This window comes from Panthera onca, chromosome A1 (assembly GCF_046562875.1).
Source record: "Panthera onca isolate mPanOnc1 chromosome A1, mPanOnc1 haplotype 2, whole genome shotgun sequence".
Taxonomy (NCBI): domain Eukaryota; kingdom Metazoa; phylum Chordata; class Mammalia; order Carnivora; family Felidae; genus Panthera; species Panthera onca.
In genome coordinates, this window is record NC_138339.1 from 129,399,713 (window position 1) to 129,423,449 (window position 23,737).

The window sequence follows — 23,737 nt, forward strand, 5'->3', positions numbered from 1 at the left end:
CCAAGAACAAGATGTGCTCAAAGGTTAAGGGTATCTATCACCTTCTCTAACTCTCAGTGCTAAATCACTCTTTATCCCCTTACCCTGAATTCTTTAGAGTATTTATGCTCTTTGGACATTGCCTTGGCTTATTGTTTGTAGAAAGCTCCATGTGTGCAAAGACTTTACCTGTCCAAGGCTCTATCCTCAGTTTTGAAAACATTTCAGGTGCTTCATAAATATTAATTGAAAAAAATGAACGAACACCCAGAAACGTGCATACATACACAGCTCAAAAAGTTATATGTTTCAAAGAATGTAGATTTAAGGGAATAAAATTTCCACGATCTGACACTAAATGCTAAAATAATTAATTTTAGTATCTTTTTCTACGGCGCCTGGGTGGCTCAGTCGGTTAAGCATTGGACTTTGGCTCAGATCATGATCACATCGTTTGGGGGTTGGAGTGAGGCATTAGGTTAGTTCTTTGCTGACACCTCAGAGCCTTGGAGCTTGCTTCAGATTCTGTGTCTCCCTCTCTCTCTGCCCCTCCCTGGCTTGTGCTCAGTCTCTCTGTCTCTCTCTCAAAAATAAATAAGTGTTAGAAAAAATTTAAATATATTAGTATCTTTTTCCAGTGGACAAAGTAGCTTTAGTTACATAATCTCATTTGGTCCTAATAAAATCCCTGTGAAAGAGTACAGATAGAATTAACATATATTTGCACTATAGTCGGTCTTTCAATTTATGGTTCCAATGTTGCTCATTACTTTTTGTTTTTTTTAAAGCCCATTCCTTTTATTTTGCTCTCCAGACTCGTTTCTGAACACTGCACACTTTTATTCATATATTTATGTGTGTGTATATAATATATATTATAATATATATTTCCCTTATTTGAGAATGTTTCTCCCGGCCTCTCCACGCAATATACCTGTACTCATTCTTCAAGGACCTGTTCATGCAAGACAACCGGCATCATCCTTCTTTCTTAAACTAGAGACCTACACAGGAAACAAGACACACATCTACCCACCTACTGCTTACCCCAAAGGCGGCCACAGAAGCCCGCGAGGCCGGACTGGCTCCGCCCACGCAGGCGGCCGCTGGGGGTTCGAAGGGCCCGCCCCTTCCGAGGAGCTTCCCAAAACCCAGCGCGGCAGTCCGCAGCCGCGCTAAGATGGCGACTCCCATGCATCGGCTCATAGCTCGGAGACAAGCGTAAGTGAGGGCCCGAGTAGGGCCGCGGGGCGGGCTGGGGGCGGGGAGAAACGCGTCAGCCGGTGAGTGAGCAGCGGCCGGGATGGCGGGCAGGTATCGGATCCTCAGTGTGGACAGGCGGAGGGTGGTCGTCTCTCTCACTTGTTGCTGCTCCGCGGGGGCTCGGCCCAGGCGATAAGTTGGGTGTCCACGGGCTAGTGATTGCGTGGAAGACGGCTGCGTAAGGTCCCCGGGGCGGGACCTAGGCTGCGAGGTGGGATAGGTGCTGTTCTGAAGAGAGCCTAGCGTTTGGTTTCCGCAAAGGGAATGCCCAGGAGTTGGGCACTAAGTGGTATGTGCCCCTTTGCCCACCCAGCCGCCCACCCCACGCGTGATCCGGGAAGCCTGAAGCCTTGATCCGACACCCTCCAGTCTCACCGACGTAAACCTTCAACTCCCTGTGAAGTCTCCAACCCAGCTGGCTTTTCCTGCCCTCTTCCTATCGCCTTCCCCAGGAACCCTGACTACAACGCCGATTTTTCTCCCCAAGTTATCTTCTCACTTTCTGCCATTCATTCTTTTCAGTAAATATTAATTTATTTTAATTAATATTTATTAAAATATTATGCCGCTCTCTGCCAGAATTTGGGTCTAAAGAAATGGAGGTGTTCAAGACCGGAAATACTGCTTTCAGGAAACTTATATTCCTTTGGTGAAAAGAGTGGAACAACTAAACATTTTAAGTAAATACAGTTGATGATAAGAGCTTTGAAGGAAATAAGAGGTGATGGAAAGAAAGGTCCAGTTTAGGTTGGTTGGACTGAAAAGGAATGCCTGCAGAGGTAGCATTTGAACTGAGATCAAAAGTGTGAGAAAAGAGGTGCTCATGGGGTGGCTCAGTCCTTTGAGCATCTTGACTCAAGATTTCAGCTCAGGTGGTGATCGAGGGTCAGGATTGAGCCCTCCTTGGGCTTCCCTCTAAAAGTGGAGCCTGCTTAAGATTCTCTCTCTCATCCCCTCCCTCTCTCTGTCTTAAAAAAAAAAAAAAAAAATTAGAAAAGAGCCAGTCATGAGAGGATTTGGGGAAAGACCATCCAGATAGTGACAATTGCTTTGAGACAAGAAAGAACTTTAATTTTTAAGAACTAAAAGCTGGCCACTGTGGCCATTGAGTGAGAGTCAGTGGCACAAGAGGTTTGCTGTGAACGCATAATGCAGGAATCATCCCAGACACCCCTCTCTGGTAAAGCCTTTTTTCTCTTCTACCAACATGTACACCTGAACTGCCATTTTTTCTTTCTCTTGGCATTTCATGTTGTTACCATTTCCAAGTCCATAATTTATCACTCATAGTTAGCTTGCATATTTATCTGTTTCTTTTTACACTTCTGTTTTTTATTATTTTTTGTTGTTCTTCATGAATTCCACCTGTCACACCTGAGGAAGAGTTCCTTGAGCTTAAGGGTAAACACCTAGGGAGTCAAGGTAGTATGCCTCCTGGAGGAGAAGGCTTTGAAGTCCAACATTTCTGAAGTCAAGAATAGAGTGACTATAACACTCAATAGGTATGCTAAATTATGTCTACTATCAAACTCACAGATTTGATCTTTTGGGTGTTGGATTCACACTTGGATAGATCCACTCCGTTGGTCCCAAGATGGCTGCACTATCTAGGGTCCTTTATATCTGTCCAACTTCAAGTTGATGACATCTCATTGTCTAGATTGAATCATGTCTATGGGATTGCCATGCTCTGATTAGCAGATCTCATTCTTTTACCAGCACAATTGGATGGATCTTTATAAATCAATGATGAGCTAGATAGGTTAGGTAGTGAATGCTAGATTGGTAAAACCAACCAATATCGACTTATATGAAGTGAGACTTAATATCTAAAGAATATTGTCATTTCTTATTTAAGAAGTGTCAGAAAATTTAGTAAATGTTGTTTTTCTGTGGAACGCCTGTATTTGGTAAATGAGCTATACAGAAGTAAAAGACTTATCTTTAGGAGTTTCCAATCTTTTGGGGGAAGAAAATAAATGGTGTATGATAAAAAGCGGTCATGGTATAAAGACTAAGTCCTCAGGGAGTTGGAGAAGGAGACCTTTAGAAGTTAGGGAAGTCCAGTAGAGTTTAGGGAGTATTTGGGGGCAGAAAGCAGAAGAGGAACCATTATTTTTCATTTTATCTTCATCAAAAAGTTTTAATTTTGTTTATAAAGACCATATATTCCATAATAACAAATTTTAAAGTATTTTTAGTATTTAGTTAGGTGAAGTGAGAAAGTACTGTTGTCATTCTTTTTAAGAGTCTTTGAACTAATAGAGGAAAAATAATTCTTGTGGATGCTGAAGAGATGGTACTGGAATTCAGTGGAAAAGGTTAACAGAAAAAATGACCCCAGATAGTGCCCTGTTGATCCCAATTGAGAGGATATTAGTTGGACTAATAAAAAAAAAAAAAAAAAAAAAAAAGCCTACCTTTGAACTTCCCATTCAGCAGAGTTAACTTTAAATCAATTGAAATGAAATTATTTTCACTTTGTAAATTGCAATTACATCTACTTATATGTAAGTAGATTTGTAGAATCTTGCACTATCTCAGATCATTTCTTCTGCTAAACCTTCCACTGAATTCCAGTACCATTTCTTCAGCATCTGTGAGAATTATGTAACTTTGGCTTGGGTAGGAAGGACATACCTCCTGAATCAACCTGTTACATTTTTCTATCTATCAAACAGTTTATGTTGAGCTGAAAGGAAAATAATATTGATGAAGCTAAACCCTGCTCCCTTCTAACTTTCTAGCTTTGGACCTAAACTGTGATTTTAGTCATGTAAAAACCCTAGATGTTATCCACTTGAATTGCTATCATGTCAAGCTTCACTGTCTCGTACTTGTATTGATTTTCTGGACTTCAGTGTCAGACTTACTTTTACCCTTGTTAAATTTCATCTTGTTAAATTTCACATTGAGTTCTAGCCTATCAAGACCTTTTTAGATCCTGATTTGGTCATTCTTTGTATTATCTATCCCTCTTAGCTTTGTGTCAGCTATAGGTTTGATAAACATGCACATCTGTATTCTGTTCTCATCCAAGTCATTTATAAAATGTTGAACACATCAGGGGCACCTGGGTGGCTCAGTCAGCTAAGTGTCCGACTTCGGCTCAGGTCATGATCTCACTGCTTGTGAGTTCCAGCCCTGCTGTCAGGCTCTGCTCTGACAGCTCAGAGCCTGGAGCCCGCTTCGGATTCTGTGTCTTCCTCTCTGCCCTTCCCCTGCTCGTGCTCGCTCTCTATCTCAAAAATAAATAAACAGTTAAAAAAAGTGTTTTTTTAATGTTGAGCAAATTCAAACTAAAGACCAAGCCCTCAGGCCATTGCTAGATACTCCTCTATACATGTACCGTTTTAAACAGTACTCTTTTGTCCATAATGCTCAACTGATCTGTTTCCTAGATGTCTTATTGAAATACATATACCCAGAAACCAATAAGAGTATTAGTCTGTAATGATTTGATACTTTGTGATCTGAGCTTCTCTTTTTGAATGGATTTGATAAATCCAGCCAGAATTTTGCCTGGAATAGATGTCAAGTTCACTGGCATAGTTTGTGGAATCTACCTTTCTCTCCACTTTGAAAGTCAAAACACCATTTGCCTACTCTCAGACTTTCAGCACCATTCATGTATGCCAGGGTTTCTCACATTACCAGTAGCAGTACAGTCATGTCACCTGGAAAATCTCTGGTATGTTGGGGAGCAGTCACTTGGGCCATGTGACTTAAACACATTCAGATGGATAGAAGGGCCCTGTTACCCACCCCTACTATCTTGGGATTCAGTTCTACTCTTTTCATTCTACATATAATTGTGTTTGAGTTAAGAATGAAGAAAAATAAAAATAATCCTTCTTGTTCTCTTAGCCTATAACATGACATTGGTGACCAATTTGCCTAGCACCCAAAATAATGAGTCTATCCCTTCTTTTGGTTTTGTGTGCTTTATTCCACACCCTCCACGGCCCCCCACCCACCCTCCCCCCCCAGTTCTTTGTGCTTTAGATGTAACTGAAACACAAAACTATTTTGATGTTCTTGACATTTTTCACTACTCTCAGCTTTTTTCGGTAGGATATTTATTTATTTGTATTAGGTTTAGATATTTCTCTTAGGCCTTTAGCACTCTTAGGTACTCATTAGTTATATGTTACTTAGAAAAATATCTTGATTTTTTTTTTATGATTTCACAAGCATTCCATGTTCATTGTAGGAAAGTTAGAGAATACAGATAAAGAAAAAATGTATTATAACCCTACCCCAAAGATAATAATTTTTACACTTTTTTTTTTTTAAGTTTATTTATTTATTTTGAGAGAGACAAAGATAGTGTGAGTCGGGGAGGGGCAGAGAGAGAATTCCAAGTGGGCTTCGGGCTACCAGCTGCAGGGCCAGACACAGGGCTCGAACTCACAAAACTGAAATCATTACCTGAGTGAAACCAAGAGTTGGATGCTTAACCGACTGAGCCACGCAAGCACCCCAACCATTTTTTACATTTTAATGTATAACCTTTTAGGTCATTTTTTAACATTATAAATGGCCTCGTAGTGTTCTTTATGGATAAACAATAACTTTTTGGCCATTTCCATTGCTGTTGGATAGTTAACTCTTTTTTTTTTCTTGAGAATATTTGACACACAATGTTACTTTAGTTTCATGGGTACAACATAGTGATTATAGTGATTCCACAAGTTTATACATTATGCTGTGCTCACCTCAAATGTAACTACCATCTGTCAAGTTTATCTTATAAACCATATTATACTTCCCATAATAAATATACAACTAAATTTTTGCATATATGTATCCATTATTCTGGATTAACTGGTAAGAACATTTTTTTAAGTGTATTTATTTATTTGGAGGGGGACCAGAGAGAGGAGAGAGAGAATCCCAAGCAGACTCTGTACTATCAGCACATGGGGCTCAGTCTCACAAATTGTGAGAATATGACCTGAACCAAAGTCAAGAGTTGGAATGCTAACCGCTGAGCCACCCAGGTGTCCCAGTATGGGTATTTTTTAAAAGTCAGGTTTACTCAAAACACATGAACATATGGGAAGGTGGGGGGAAGAGAATAGAGGGAAACAAACCACAAGAGACTCCTAATGACAAGAGAACAAACTGAGGGTTGATGGAGGGGAGGTGGATGGGGGATGGGCTACATGAGTGATGGGTATTATGGGAGGTACTTGTGGTGAGCACTGGGTGTTGTATGTAAGTGATGAGTCACTGAATTTTACTCCTGAAGCCAATATTGCATTGTATGTTAACCAGCTAAAATAAAATTAAAAGTCAGGTTTACTGAGGTTTAATTTACATTTAGTGAGGGGCACCTGGGTGGCTTATTTAGTCAAGAGTCTAGCTCTTGGTTTGGCTCAGGTTGTGATCTCATGGTTCATGGGATCAAGCCACACATTGGGCTCTGCGCTGACACTGTAAGGCCTGCTTGGGATTCTTTCTCCCTTTCTCTACCCCTACCCTGCTAGCATGTACACATTTCTCTCTCTCTTTCTCAAAATAAATAAAATTAAATTTAGTGAAATTCATCCTTTATATTTTTTTAAGATTATTTATTTTAGAGAGAGTGCATGAGCAGGAGGGAGGGTCCGAGGGAGAGAGAGGGGATCTTTAATTTTTTTTAAGTTTATTTATTTTGAGAGAGACACACACACACACAGAGTGAACAAGGGATGGGTATAGAGACGGAGAGAGAGAGAGAAAATCCTAGTCAGGCTCTGCACTGTCAATGCAGAGCCCGACTCGGGGCCCAAACACACAAACTATGAGACTATGACCTGAGCCGAAATCGAGACTTGGACACTTATTAATCGACTGAGCCACCTAGGTGCCCCAAGAGAGAGAATCTTAATCTCCCACAACTGTGAGATCATGACCTGAGCCAAAAATTGAGTCGGACACTCAACCAACCAAGCTACCCAGATGCACCTAGATATTTTTATTTTTAAGTAATCAATACACCCATTGTAGGACTCAAACTTACAATTCTGAGATCAGGAGTCACATGCTCTACCAATTCAGCCAGCCAGGAGCCCCCAAAATTCATCCTTTTTAATGTACAGTTCTGTGAGTTCTGACAGATAACTATAGTTTTGGAAGCACCACCAAAATCAAGATATAGAAAAATTTCATCATGAAAAATTTCTTCATGACCCCTTGTAACTAAGCACTTATCAGCCTCTGGAAACCACTGATATCGCTGTAATTTTATCTTCTCCATAATGTTGTGTGCAAATAGAATCAGTCTGTAGCCTTTGAGTCCATCATCTTTCACTTGGTTAATTCCTTTGAGATCCACTAAAGTTCTTGCACATATTAATATTGCATTCTTTTTTTTTCTTTTTTATTTATTTTTGAAAGAGAGAGGGAGAAACAAGGGTAGGGGGAGAACAAGTGCATTAGGGGTGGGGGGGGTGCAGGAAGCGGTGGCAGGGACAGAGAACCCAAAGCGGGCTCTGTGCTGATAGCAGAGAGCCCAATGTGGGGTTCGAACCCACGAACCATGAGATCGGGACCTGAGCCAAAGTAATATGCTTAACCAACTGAGTCACCCAGGTGCCCCTCTTTTTTTAATTATTGCCAATATATCCCATTGTATGGATATACAAGTTTGTTTATCCATTTGCCAGTTTAAGGACATTTTGATTGTTTCCAGTTTGGTGTTCCTTTTGAATACAACTGCTATAAAGGTTCATGTAGTCTTTTCTGTAAACTTAAGTTTTCCTTTTTCTTTCATAAATAGCCTAAGAGTGGATTGCTTGACCATATAGTAACTAGTAATTTTACGGGAAATCTTATTAGAAATTGGCAAACTTTTCAAAAGTTCATATTTTTGCACATTGCATTCCAATTGTTCTGTACCAATTGTTGAAAAGACATTTTTCTCTACTTGATTTTTTTTTCAAGTTTTTAAAATTTATTTATTTTGAGAGAGACAAAGACAGTGTGAGTGGGGGAGGGGCAGAAAAAGAGGGAGAGAGAGAACCCCAAACCGGCTCTACGCTGCCAATGCAGATCCCAGCATGGGGCTTAATTCTACAAAGCTGTGAGATCATGACCTGAGCCAAAACCAAGACTTGGACATTTCAACCAACTGAGCCACCCAGGTACCCCCTCCACTGAATTTCGTTTATACCTTTGTCAAAAAAACCGCTGCCCATGTATGTGTATGGATTGTATTCTGTTTCATTGATGTATTTGATTTTGTAAACACCACCCTGTGGTGATAACTGTAGCTTTATAATAAGTCTTGAAATCAGGTAGTGTTAGTCCTCTAATTTTGTTCTTTTTCAGTCATTGCAACTATTGTAGATTCTTTGCATTTTTGTATGCATTTTAGGATCAGGTTATCAATTTACATAAAAGAAACTGCTGAGATTTCAGTTGGAATTGTACTGAATCTATAGATCAGCTTTTGAAGAATGGATACCTTAACTGTTTTGAGTTTTCTTATGCATTAATCTGTGTGTGTATGTGTGTGTATTCATCTTTTTTAGGCCTTTAACTTTGCTCACCGATGTTTTATAGTTCACTGTAGAGGTGTTGGACTTTTCATCAGATTTATCTCTATGTATTGTAATAATATTTTTTTTTAATTTCAATTTTCCAATTGTTTCTTGCTAGTATATAGAAATACAGTTGACTTTTAGGGGCACCTGGGTGGCTGAGTCAGTTAAGTGTCCGACACTTGGTTTCTGCTCGGGTCATGATCTCATGGTTTGTGGGTTTGGGCCCTCAGTTGGGCTCTGCACTGACAGTGTGGAGCCTGCTTGGGATTCTCTCTCTCTCCATTTCTCTCTGCCCCTCCTATACCCTCTCTAAAAATAAATAAATAAACAAAAAAAAAAAAAAAAAAAGAAAAGAAAGGAAATACAATTGACTTTTGTATATTGACCTTGTATCCTGTGACCTTGCTAAACCCATATATTCTTGTAGCTCTGTTTTAGATTCTTAGGGATTTTTTTAGGTAGATAATGACCATTTATACTATCTTTTTTGGGTTTTTTTGGTATGTACATTTTTAATATTTTCTTGTAGTTACCAAATGGCCCTTCAGAAAGTCTGTGCAACTTAGATTCTTACCAGCAGTTAAGAATGTATATCTTGGGGGTACCAGGGTGGCTTAGTTGGTTAAGTGTCTGTTGATTTCAGCTCAGGTTATGATCTCACAGTTCTCTGAATTTGAGCCCTGCATTGGGCTCTACACTGACAGTGCAGAGCTTGTTTAGAATTCCCTCCTCCCTTTCTCTCTGCCCTTCCCCTACTTGTACTCTCTCTGTCCTTCTCAAAATAAATAAATAAACTTTAAAAAATGAACGTATATCTTACCATATGTGGAGTGCCCATTCTCTACCTCTGCCAACAATAGGTCAATATAGCAGGCATGTCCTACTATTTTAGGTATCAAAGAAGGTCATTTCATATAAAAAAAAAAAAAAAAAAAACCTGTATAATTAGAACACTTATTTGGGCTTTAGCTTAGGATATAGAAATGGAATATTTTTTGAATAGAGTATTCACGGGGCGCCTGGGTGGCTCAGTCGGTTAAGCGTCCGACTTCAGCTCAGGTCACGATCTCGCGGTCTGTGAGTTCGAGCCCCGCGTCGGGCTCTGGGCTGATGGCCCAGAGCCTGGAGCCTGCTTCCGGTTCTGTGTCTCCCTCTCTCTCTGCCCCTCCCCCGTTCATGCTCTGTCTCTCTCTGTCTCAAAAATAAAGGTTAAAAAAAAAAAAAAAAATTTTGAATAGAGTATTCACATGGGTAGAAATAAATGCTAATGTCGTTTACTTTAAAATTAAAGGTCTGCCTCATTCAGCATTCTGTGGAGATCAGTATTTTTAGGGGTGGTTAATTAATGGTTAGAACATGTCAATCATAGATGGGCCTTAGATATTTGTGAATGTTCTATTTATAACAACAGAAAACTACACATTGCTGGTGGATAATATTTTTAATAGCTGAGATCTTAAGTTATAAGTTTATTAATTTGGGGAAAATAAACTCTGAGTTGGAGAATACTTTATTTTCTTGATTCTGAGAGGTTTCCTCACACTATCAATCATATTTTCATTGTTAGGAAATACTGTGAAAGGCTTTGAAATGGATTTCAAAAAAGGATTACTAGATGTCATGTCTAATCCACTCTTACTGGTTGTGTGACTCTGTGAGAGCCTATCCATCATTGTCTTTGAGCTATTTTATAACTTTGTAAGTTGTAGAAAACTGATAGGAAAGATTCTTACCCATACATATATGTTATGATTGATTCTTGCAATGTGACTGTTGACTAGTTTTTAACTGTCTGTAAATTCATTTCAGCATTCTTTTTTTTTTTTTTCTAATGTTTATTTATTTTTGAGAGAGGGCACATGCACTTGAGAGCTGGGGAGGGGCAGAGAGAGGGAGACAGGACCTGAAGCCAGGTTTTGTGCTGGCAGCAGAGGGCTCAATACGAAGCTCAAACCCACCAATGGTGAGATCTCAACCTGAGCCTAAGTCAGACTCTTCACCAGCTGAGCCACCTATGAACCCCCATTTCAGCATTCATGATCGAATTCTCTTTTGAACCAGTTACACCATCTTACTAGTTCCTTTATTTTTTTTAATATATGCATTTTTAATGTTTATTTTTGAGAGAGAGAGATGGAGACATTGCGAGCGGGGAAAGGGGAGAGAGGGAGACATAAAATCCCAAAGCAGGCTTCAGGATCCGAACGGTTAGCCCAGAGCCCAACGTGAGGCTCCAACCCACAAAGTGTGAGATGATTATGACCTGAACCGAAGTCAGATGCTCAACCAATTGAGCTGCCCAGGCACCCTGTTACTAGTTCCTTTATTTATCATTAAACCTTTGACGTGTGTTTGTTTTGTATGTATTTGTTTTTTTGCTTGTTTTCAAGAGTTTATTCACAGGCTGTTTGTATGTATTTGTAGGAGAGTCATGATTATACACTTAAAAAAAATTTTTTTTAATGTTTATTTTTGAGAGAGAGAGAGAGAGAGATAGAGTGTGAGTAGGGGAGGAGCAGAGCGAGAGGGAGACAGAATCTGAAGCAGGCTCCAGGCTCTGTCAGCACAGAGCCCGATGCAGGGCTCAAACTCACAAACCATGAGATCATGACCTGAGCCAAAGTTGGGCGTTTAACAGACTGAGCCACCCAGGCACCTGATACACTTTTGTTTTCTTAATGTTTATTTATGTTTGAGAAAGAGTGCATGAGAGCTGGGGAGGCGCAGAGAGGGGGGAGGACAGAGGATCTGAAGTGGTTTTTGTGCTGATAGCAGGGAGCCTGATATGGGGCTTGAACCCAAGAACCATAAGATCATGACCTGAGCCAAAGTCAGACACTCAACGTACTGATCTAGGTATGCCCACGATTTTACACTATTTACAAATTGTCTTTAATGTTTCTGAATATATTATTATTGGGGTGCACTTTACAATTATTTATGTTATGTGTTAAATGTGTTAATGGTTCTTTTTGCCTCAAAAGCTAATATTAAGTCCATAGAATGTTTTATGGTTGATGATTTTAAAAGTTTGCTATGACATTACATGTTCAGATAAAGTCTGAAATTATCATCATGGCTCTGGAGGTTGCTTGCTGAAACTTAAGAACTATTACTTATCAAAAAGCTGGGTCTTTTTTATTATCTTTTAATACTATATCTACTGAAATAGTCTTAGTTCTTTAATTGTAACATTAGTCTTCAGATTAGGATTAAATTTTGGACAGATGCTAAAACTAAATTATCGTCAAGATTACAGAACCTGGTCCACAATGCAGGAATTAACTAATGAAAAGCCCACTATAAGCAATATATGTCCTCTTAAACACTTAACTATTTCAGTAATCGTTTTTAAAAACATGTACTGAGCACCAATTATGTGTTCTCCAGAGATAAAATAGGTGACTGCTCTAGGTCAAAATTAAGAACCCAGCATCTCATCATGCAACCATGTTATGAGAAAATTTAAAGTGCCATGTATCATTAATCCAGATACAATATATAGATTGGCAATAATAACTCCCAATTAATTGTGTGTTACTTTATACCAGATGCCTTACTGCTTGCTATGTATACATCCTAGTCTATAGAGTGGGGATAGTTCTTTCAAACTCACTGAGTTGTTATGGAGAATAGATGTGATTATTCATAACTGATACTTAGCTAAATTCCTGGCACATGATAAATATAAGCCCTGGTTATGGTGTCATCTAATTCTCACAATAACATAGTAAAAGTGGGTATTATTGCATTTTTTAGAAGAGGAATCTAAGATTCCAAAATCAGTTTGCTAAAGAGCATACAGCTATGTAGTGAAAGAGCCAAGATTAAAAAAAAATGTTTTAATGTTTATTTTTAAGAGAGAGACAGAGTGCAAGTGAGGGAGGGACAGAGGAGGGGGAGACACTGAATCCGAAACAGGCTCCAGGCTCTAAAGCTGTTAGCACAGAGCCTGACATGGAGCTCTAACCCACAAACCATGAGATCATGCCGTGAGCTGAAGTTGGACATTTAACTAACCAAGCCACCCAGGCACCCCAAAAGCCAAGATTTTCTAAAACCTTTGTTGTGAAATAAAGCACATGTACAAAAAAGTTCAAACGATATAACTATGCCACTTAATAAATTATTATAAAGGAACATTCTACTTGATTACCGATGTGGAAATGTTTGGGTTTGGAGTGAATGGTCAAGAAAGAATTCTTGAGGGGTGCCTGGGTGGCTCAGTTGGTTAAGCGTCTGACTTTGGCTCAGGTCATGAGCTCATGGTTCATGAGTTCAAGCCCTGCTTAGGGCTCTGTACTGACAGCTCGGAGCCTGGAGCCTGCTTTGGATTCTGTCCTCCCCCGTTCTCACTCTGTCTCTCTCAAAAATAAATAAAGATTTTAAAAATTCTTTTTTTTTAAATAAAAAAATAAAGTAAAATTAATTAAAATTAAATAAAAATTTTAAAAAAAGAATTCTTGAGACATCTTCACTGCAAAAAGGTGGTTTTATTAAAGAACCTGTGGCAGAAAGAGCTACACTGGGCTTGTGACAGGTGACTGCTTTTAAACTTTCAAGTTGCAAGAGTGTTAGGGACAGCATAAGTCTCCAAGGAATTTTGAAAACAAGGTTTCCAGGACCCTGAGGGTGCTAGCTGTTATTAGGAAGAGGTCATTTATTACTGTTTAGTAAACCCTCAGTCATGAGACCCTTCAGAAGATGTATATCAGTAGGCCGTATGCTTGAAGGGTAATTGCTGACATATATCTTGGGGAGTAGAGATAAAGGAATTTCCTAAGGAATTTCTTACATGTTTAAAGTAGAATCACAGGATCCTGAGGGATTGGAATAATGTTAAGCTAAGATTGCCTTTTGCCCTTAGTAAAGTGTCAACATCAAGGCAGCTGAGCTACCCCAGGAAGGTCACTGTTCCTGCTTGAAGGACTTGTCAATGGGTTGTAAGTAGTAAGGAAATTTAATTTTTTTCTTTTGCCTTCGTTTCCCATATCAGTTATCACCCAGATCAGGTAATAAAATTGCCAGTCTCCCAAAAGCCATTAAGGCCTTCCCACTCATGACCTTCTTCCTCCTTCCCAAACGTAATCTGTCACCTAACATTTATGGTAATATTTTCCTTGCTTCTCCTTGTGCTTTTACCATCTAACTATGCACTGGAGTTTAATTTTGCCTGTGTCTGAATTTTGTACAGAATCAGACAATTTGGATTCTTTTGAATAATCTGGCTTCTTAAATCTGTGAAGTTTGTTCATTTTTTTTGTTCTTATTTTTTTATGTTTTTATTTTATTTTCGACAGAGAAACACAGTGAGAGCGTGGGAGGGGCAGAGAGAGACAGAGACAGAATCTGAAGCAGGCTCCAGGCTCTGAGCCATCATCGCAGAGCCTGACACAGGGCCTGAACTCACCACGAAACCATGACCTGAGCTGAAATCGGATGCCCAACCGACTGAGCCACCCAGTTGCCCCTGTTCATTTTTAATATTATGAAGTATTTCACTGTATTCTGTACCATAAATCATCCATTCTACTTGGATGTTATCTCCAGGGTTTTGTTTTTTGTTTTTTTTTTTACATTTATTCATTTTTGAGAGACAGAGAGAGACAGAGCACAAGCAGGGGAGAGGCAGAGAGAGAGGGAGACACAGATTCTGAAGCAGGCTTCAGGCTCCCAGCTATCAGCACAGAGCCCTACATGGGGCTTGAACTCACAAACCGGGAGATCATGACCTGAGCCAAAGTCGGATGCACAACCGACTGAGCCACCCAGGCACCCCTCCAGTTTTGAGGAAATTACAAATCATGCTGTTATGAATATTCTTTAGTTCTTCCTCTTCCCTTCTTGAACAAGTCACCCCTAAAGCCATTAAGTAGTGTAGAGCAAGATAGGCCTCCATGCACAGGGTTGACTTGGCATTGGAGTATTGGAGCTGAAGTGGGTAAGGAGGGCATCTACATAGATGTGTGAAGTGATCTGCAGCATCAGCAGGGTGTGGAGGGCATCCAGTGGGGGGAAGGGCCACTGCAGGGTGTCAGATCCCTAAAGTGGGGGGAAGGTCCAGTGTAGGGTATCAGATCCCAAGCAAGGTGAGGAAGGTGTCCACACAGAGGAGCAATTTAGCATAAGTTATCACCCTCATGGAGAAAATATCTACACAGGGAAGGGGAAGTGTAATTTGATATGAGGTGTCAGAGCCTAAGTGGAAAGAGAAATGTGACTCTAAATATCATCATGGCTCCATCAGTCTGATTGCAGGCCGGGACAAGGAAAGTAGATGAGCCTAAAATTTTTTGTTGTACCAGAGAGCAAGGAAGTATCCCCAAAATGAAGAAGTCATGTCAAAAGGACACAGAACCCAGCTTGAAAGGATTCCTTTCCACTGACCACATCTAGGACAATCTGAGTATCAACATAAATCATGTAACAAATTATACCTTATTGAATAAGATAGAAAAATATGAGTTCATACTGATAGATGAATAAATGAACTAAAAACTTAGTGGGCAAGATATTTATGTACTTTGAAATACCAACCCACAAAATACTTATTGTTATATCAGTTTTCACTTACAGTTGTGTGACAAATCATCCCAGAAATTAGTGGCTTCTATTTATTTATTTATTTATTTATTTATTTATTTATTTATTTCAATGTTTGTTTATTTTTGAGAGAGACAGAGTGCGAGCTGGGGAGAGGCAGAGAGAGAGAGGGAGACACAGAATCTGAAGCAGGCTCCAGGCTCTGAGCTATCAGCACAGACCCTGGTGTGGGACTCAAACTCACGAACTGTGAAATCATGACCTGAGCCAAAGTTGGATTCCTACCCAACTGAGCCACCCAGGCGCCCCCTAATTTTTATTTATTCATTTTGAGAGAGAGTGAGAGAGTGCACATGCATGAGCAGAGGAGGGGCAGAGAGGCGGGGGGGGAGAGAGAGAATTCTAAGCAGGCTGTGCACCATCATCACAGAGCCCACCATGGGGCTCGATCCCACAAACAGTAAAATCATGACCTGAGCCAAAATCAAGAGTTAGACGCTTAGCCAACTGAGCCACCCAGGAGCCCCAGAACTTAGTGGCTGCAGTTATCTGAAGGCTTGATCAGGACTGGCAGATCTGTCTCCCAAGATGGCTCATTCACAGGGCTATTGGCAGGAAGCCTCAGTTCTTCACCACATGGGCCTCCCTAGAGGCTGCTTCAGTGTCTGCATGACATGTCAGCTAAGTGACTTAATCTTCAAAGTCACACCATCCTGATTTATTCTGTTAGAAGCAAGATGCTAAATCTAAGATTGCTAAATCTAAGCCACCCTCAAAGGTGGGGAATTAGGGCTTTTTTTTCTGAAGTGAAGAGTATGAAAGAATTTGTGGACATCATTTACAACCACCACAGTTACAAAAGTACAAAAAGTAACTTTAGAATGTAAACTCTGGTCAACCCTCCTTAATCAAGGAATCAGAGTGCATATCATCAGTAATAAGACAAATTGCCATCTTGTGTCACCTGGTAGGAATATGGTGAGAACGACACAGCCCATTTCTGTTACATTCCTGCCAAGAGGCATGGCTTGAATCTAATTATGTAGAGATCTCAGATGTGGTAGTTGACCTCCAAGATAACCCCCAATGATCCCTGCCTTCTGGCATTCACACTCTTGTGCAGTCTCCTTTCAAGTTATTCTAGGATTGGTCTGTGTGACCAACAGAGTACAGCAAAGGTGATGGTATGTCATTTTCAAGATTAGGTTATAAAAAATTATGACTTCTTTCTTAAGTTGCCTTGGTCACTCCCTCTGGGGAAAACCGTGTTGTAGGCAGCCCTATCTGTGGAGAGGTCAACAGGCAGGGAACTGAAGCTTCCTACTGATAGTCGCATGAGTGAGCTTGAAAGCAACTCAAATTGGAGCACATTCTACAAAATAACTGGCCTGTAATCTTCAAAATTGTTAAGGTCATAATAAGCAAGATACGACTAAGGAACTCATTAGACAGAAGGAAATCAAATAGACTTTACAAAGGCAACGTAGATACTGAATTGGATTTTGCTATATGGAACATTATTGGGACGTTTGATGTCCCTTAAATGTAAGGGTCTGAAGATTAAATGGTAGGAATGTATCTATTTTAATTTCTTGAGTTTGATGGTTACTTTGTTACCTAGAAAAATATCCTAGTTTATAGAAAAATGCAATGAAATATTCTGAGTTGATGAGTCATCAGTTTGGCAGTTTACAAATGATACAGGAAAAATAGTGCTTTGAACTGTACTTAGAAGTTTTCTATAAGGGTATGATTGTTTCAGAAGTTTTAAGAGCTACATAAAGGAAAGCAATATTTTTATACATGTTATCTGGTATAGCTGTGCATTGAATTCTGTTGTATAAATACTTGTGAGTGGAACTACTGGATCATAGAGTGTACATCTCTTTAACTATAGTATATTTTTTTTCAAAATGGTTGTACCGGTTTGCATTCATACACACAATGGATATGTGTTCCTCTTGCTATGTATCTTTGCTAACATTTGTTATTCTCAGTTTTTAATTTTATTCTTTCTGGTACGTACGTATGCCTTGGTATCTTTGAGCATTTAATATGCTTTTCTTTGATTAGTAAAGAGCAACTTTTTTAAAGTTTATTTTAATTAATTTTGAGAAAGAGCAAGCGGGGGAGGGGCAGAGAGGGAGAAGGAGAGGGAGACAGAATCCTAAGCAGGTTCCATGCTGTCGGTGCATAGCCTGATGCAGGGCTTGAACTAACAAACGGTGAGATCATGACCTGAGCCAAAATGAAGAATCAGACACTTAACCGACTGAGCCACCCAGGCACCCCTAAAGAGCAACTTTTTATATGTTTATTATTGATTTATGTTTCCCAGGCCCATTTTTGTGCAGTCTTCCCATTTTCCACTTCATCTTATTTTTCTATGATGTGTCATTTTCTTGGTGATTTGTAACATCTTCTCCAACTTCTTGGCTTCCCTTTTTTTATTATTTATTATTTTTTAAATTTTTATTTATTTTAAAGGTTTTTTAAGTTTATTTATTTATCTTGAGAGAGACAGGGACAGCACAAGTTGGGGAGGGGCAGAGAGAAGGAGAAAGAGAATCCCAAGCAGGCTTCGCACTGCCAGTGCCGAGCCTGATGCGGGACTCAGTCCCTTGAACGGTGAGATGATGACCTGAGCCGAAACTAAGATTTAGATGCTTAACCTCCCGAGCCACCCAGACGGCCCTTCCCCTTTTTTTTCTCTCTAAATTGTTTTTTAAGTTTATTTATTTATTTTGAAAGAGAGAGTGCACGTGCATGAGAGAGTGGGGGAGGGGCAGAGAGAGAGGGAGAAAGAATCCCAAGTAGTCTCTGCACTGTTAGTGCTTGGCTTCCCTTTTTACTCTCTTTATATTATATTATATGTATACATACATATGTGTGTGTGTGTGTGTGTGTGTGTGTGTGTGTATAATTTATTTATTTTTATATAGAGAGACAACCAGCAGGGAAGGGGCAGAGAGGAGGAGAGACAAAGGATCAGATGCAAGCTCCTTACTGACAGCAGAGAGCCCGACTTGCGGCTTGAATTCATGAACCATGAGGGCTCGAAGTCACAGACCACGAGACCGTGACCTGAGCCAAAGTGCGACACTTAACCGACTGAGCCAGCCAGACACCCTTTTCACTTTTTGTTCATTTGTTTGTTTATTTTTAATCTCCTCACCCAACGTGCAGTTCGGTTCAAACTCACGACCTCAAGATGATGCTCTTCCAAATGAGTCAGCCAGGTGCCCCTCCAAGTCACCTTTTTTATACCATCTTGTAAAACATGTATTCTTTGACCAGTCTGTAATCAATGTTTGTATATGGTAGAGAGTAAAGTCTCATTTTTTCCATATGTATAACCAGTTGTCCCTGTACACTTAATAACCTATCTTTTCTCCCACTGCTGTCTAGTGCCATGGTTGTCATAAAATAAGTATTCTTACATACATTAGTCTATTTTTGGGCAGTCTGTTTTGTTCCATAGGCTTGTGTATCTTTGCTCCAATTTCATATTTTTAATTGGTATAGCTGTATCATTAAGTCAATGACTTTTAATCTAAGTCTTCTCCCACTTATTCCTTTACAAGAGCATTTTGGCTATTCTTGGCCTTTTGAATTTCCATATACATTTTAGAATAAGTTGGTTAACAAAACAAACAACCTGTTTTGATTTTCATTGGCATTGCTTTGAATCTATTGATCAGTTTGTGGAGAATGGACATTTTGAAATTACCAAGTTTTCTTGTGAACATGGTATATTTTTCCATATAGCCACTTACTTAGATGTTTAATTTCTCTCATAATGTTTATATTGTGCAAAGAACTCTTGTACATATTTTCTTTGTATCTCTATGTATTTGATATTTTTCAGGAAATTATAAATATCACCTTTTAAAATGTCATCCTAACTGTTTTTGTTATAGAAATTCTATTGACTTTTATGTGTTTACCTTGTATCTAATACAGAGTTCAGCAAACAGTCATCTGCTGAATCCTACTTGCTGCTTGTTTTGGTGGGCTCTCAAGAATGTTAATTACAGGGCACCAGGGTGGCTCAGTCAGTTAAACATCTGACTTTGGCTCAGGTCATGAGCCAAAGGTTCATGAGTTTGAGTCCGGCATCTGGGGAGCTTGTGCCCACTTTGGGTGAGCAGGAGCCCCGCTTCAGATCAATACAACCCTGCTTCAGATGAACATGAGCCGCACTCCTCTCTTTCTTTCTCTCTCTGCCCCTCACTCACTTGCACCCTCTTTCAATTAAAAAAAAAAAAAGAATGTTAATTACATGTATATATGTATGGTCAGTTGGATAGTAGGAAACACTAACTTTCAACCTCAAATGAGTGAAATGTTATCTTCTAGAAAAGAATTCCATTCTTCTCCCTAGTAAACCTCCTTTATGTGGAATAATTTTATTAATAACATATTTGTGGAATTGGGTTTTCTCTCATGTTAGATAAGTACCTACATAATACCCTCAATTTTACCTCCTGATTGGCAAAGCCTAAAATTTTTGCTATCTGACTCTTTACAAAGTTTGCTGACCACAATCTGAAATCTTGCTGATCTTGTGAATTCTAATTATTTCAAAATACTTTATCTCTAGATTCTTTGGATTTGCCATGTACATAATATGTCATCAGTGAGGAATGAACATTTTATTTTTTCCTTTCCAATTCTTTTCATCTATTTGACTTTACTTGCTGCATCTTAATCCAATTTCAGGGATTATAGGTTTGGGATTTTTCTTTTTCTCCTAGATGAGTAGAAGCAGAGCTGTATTCCATATACAGTTGGTTTATTCTCAGAGTATAAATCTTCAGAGACCTAACCCTGGATACATAGTTTATTTCCATGGCTTGTTATAATGAGGTTTACCCCGCTGGGCAAACACTTCCAGCTCAAGTTGACTTAAATACAGAGCTGACTGCTGTGGATTTCCATTTTCTTCCATATTTTGGCTTGGTTAGATTCTTCACCCCGTCGTTAGTTCTCTGATGCCTCAAGCAGATTGTTAAAAATGTTTTGACTGTCTTTTCTATTTCTGAGCTGAGGAGTTGGTCTGAGTTACCTAGTCTGCCATTACTGGAATGGAATTGAGGAATGAAGATTTGAACGGAGTTCTAACTCCCAAGGTCCATGTTCTTGACTACTTAGTATCCTGCCTTCTAATTAAATCTGACATAATAAACAAAGTATAAAATTATGTTTATATTTGACCTTAAAAATATTTACATTATGTGTACTTTTCAGGATAGAAAATGTCAAGTCAAAATCTTAAGTCCTGTATTCTATTTTCTTTCTGTTCTTTTGCTCTGCAGTGAAGCAAATAAGCAACATGTAAGATGTCAGAAATGCTTAGAATTTGGACATTGGACTTATGAATGCACAGGAAAAAGAAAATACCTACATAGGCCTTCAAGAACAGCAGAACTAAAGAAAGCTTTAAAAGAAAAAGAAAACAGATTATTATTATTACAACAAAGGTAAGTGTACATGTGGGAGTTTTTTTCTTTTTTCTTTCTTTCTTTTTTTTTTTTTTTAAGTAGGCTTCAGACCCAATGCAGAGCCCAGTGCAGGATCTGAACCCACAACCACAAGACCTGAGCTGAGATTAAGAGGCACACACGCAACCAACTGAGCTACCCAGGCACTCTCCAAAGGAGTATTTTTATTTATAGAATTTATTAAACAACTAAATGTCTCATGGTGGTAATCCAGATTTAGATTATATATAGGCTAACATTTAATGAGTGCTTACTATGTCCTAGGTGCTATATAAGCTCTTGACACCTATTAGCTTATTCGAGCATCACATCTGTACAATTAATGTACGTACTATTATCCCCATTTTACATGTGAAGAAACTGGAGCCTGGAAAAGTTCAGTTACTTGTCAGTGTCACACAGTCAGTAAGTGGAAAGATTAAATGTTAAACCAGCCAGGCCTTGTTCTTAATCATTGTACTTTATTGACTTAACTGCCAGTGAAATGACAGCAGACTATGAGGTAGGTTATATGAGCCATCAACCTGAAAGATAAAATGGCCAGTTGTTATTTTACCAGCAAAATGAGTTTATTCGGGAATAGTAAAGGCATTGCAATCCGGGACAAACAAACCATGGCAAACCATAGGCAGGTCCAGGGAACAAAGGAGAAGGGCTTGCTTTTATTGGGGAAAAGAGGAAATTGGGAAGGGCTGTTTTTGTTTTAAGTTTATTTATTTATTTTGAGAGAGACAGAAACAGTGCAAGTGGAAGAGGGGCAGAGAGAGTGGGAGAGAGAATCCCAAACAGGCTCCTCACTGCCAGCCCAGAGCCCGAAGTTGGGCTTGAACTCACGAAACAGTGAGATCATAACCTGAGTCAAAAGCAAGAGGCAGATGCTTAACCAACTGAGCCACCCAGGTGCACCAAGAAGGGCTGTTTTAAACAAAAGTCCATTGGAAGAGAATAAGAGATCAAGATTCTCATTGGACGACTGTGGCAGTTTCTCCTGGCTGTTGCTATTGCTAGACAAGAAGAAAACTGTCCTTCCTCCTGCTGGAATGGTAAAAGTAAGCTACTTCCTACTCAAGAATGCAAGGTACTATTCTTCATGTTGGGGTCTGCTGTTAATGATGAGTGGTAGTGTGTGAGAACCCCCCTTTAGAGCTTCCCAACTCCATTTTTTATCCAGTTCCCTTTATTGTTATAGAGTCGATATGGAAAGACATCCAAGATACTTAAACTAAGTATATAAATAGGGTAGAAAACAGTATATATAATATGCTATCATTTATGTTAAAAAAGAAGAGAAGGAATAATGAAATTTTTTTGGAAATATAAAAGAGTCATAATAGTGGCTCCATTCTAAAAAAAAATTTTTTTACGTTTGTTTATTTTTGAGAGATAGATAGAGACATCACAAGCAGGGGAGAGGCAGAGAGAGAGGGAGACACAGAATCCAAAGCAGGCTCCAGGCTCTGGGCTGTCAACACAGAGCCCGACACAGGGCCCGAACCCACGGACCAGGAGATCATGACCTGAGCTGAAGTTGGACACTCAACCAACTGAGCCACCCATGCGCCCCATCGTGGCTCCATTATAGAAGGAGAACTGGGTAGGAGGGACCTGGAAATGTGTTACTTACCCTTTTGTGTCCTTTGAATAAAGATTTTAAAATTGCTTTGAATTAAGTAAGTAAACATGTTTTAGAAACTGAAATGGGAAGGTGTCAGGTGTACTCAGTGCTACAGATGAGAAGCAGCATCTTCATAAGGACTGTTAGCTATATAATAGTGTCTTAAACACAGGGACTTTCAAGGTAGCAGTCTCCCAATTTGTGGAAATGAATGCTCCTCAAGGGTTATGCAGGAATAGATAGGTAATCAATTTCTAGGTCATCAACATTCATACATACTTTTTCAAAACTAAATTTGTATGAGAACTTGCCTGCCAGTTCTCCTTTTCCATTCTCTTTCTTCATGTGTGAAAACATTTTTCAAAATAGTGGTATATGTACAAAGAAAGTGAATAGCTCTAATTATTAGGAGCAAACTCTTTTGTAATTTTTTTTTCCCCAGGAAACCTGAAGGAAGACCTAATTGAGCTCCCAATTTAAAAGTATTTTTTTAATTTATTATTTTTTAAAATGTTTATTTATTTATTTTGAGAGAGAGCACAGCAAGCACAAGCAGGGGAGGAGCAGAGAGAGAGAGAGAGAGAGAGAGAATCCCAAACAGGCTCCGTGCTGCCAGCACAAAGCCTAACACAGAGCTCAAACTCACAAAACATGACATCATGACCCGAGCTGAAATCAGGAGTCAGCCACCTAACCAACTGAGCCACCCAGGTGCCCATAAAAGTATTTTTTAATGATACATTTTTGTGACTCATGGAATACAACATTGAAGGAATTCAAACAGTAACATTGCTACAACAAAACTCTATTCCCAACTGTTGAGGTTAACAAGGTTTCTTAGGGTCAAATCTATACAAATTAAATATAGGAATTGAATTAATGCGGAACCTTGTTGGAATTTAGCAATAAGATCCATGGATACATTAAGTGGAAAAACACTCGATGTCATTAAGAGATGCATTTCCAATAAATTTACTTTGATGTGTAATAATTATTAAAATTTGTAATGTATTGGGGCACCTGGGTGATTCAGTCAGTTAAATGTCCAACTTTTGATCCTGGCTCAGGTCATGATCTTATGATTTCATGGGTTCAAGCCCCGTGTCAGGTTCTGCACTGGTGGCCTGGAGCCTGCTTGGTATTCTTTCTCTTCCTTTCTCCTTCTCTCTCTCTCAAAATAAATAAACTTTAAAATTTATAATGTATTTCTACATTGTTTTAATCAATTGTATTATCAGTAATGGTTGCTCAATTCAGAATTTTTAAACACTTTTAAAGTCTTAGGATCATATGTAATTAAA

General features: G+C 39.2%; 1 protein-coding gene across 1 annotated transcript in view; it reads left to right on the forward strand.

Annotated features, from left to right (window-relative positions):
• The first annotated feature begins 1,000 nt into the window (after positions 1-1,000).
• The window catches only part of ZCCHC10 (zinc finger CCHC-type containing 10), a 28,830-nt gene continuing 6,093 nt past the window's right edge, over positions 1,001-23,737 (forward strand). Inside the window, exons 1-2 of the mRNA XM_060636150.3 lie at positions 1,001-1,200; positions 20,636-20,800. Of these exons, the coding sequence (XP_060492133.2) occupies positions 1,160-1,200; positions 20,636-20,800 (206 nt within the window). The 5' untranslated portion in view covers positions 1,001-1,159. The remainder of the gene's footprint in view (positions 1,201-20,635; positions 20,801-23,737) is intronic.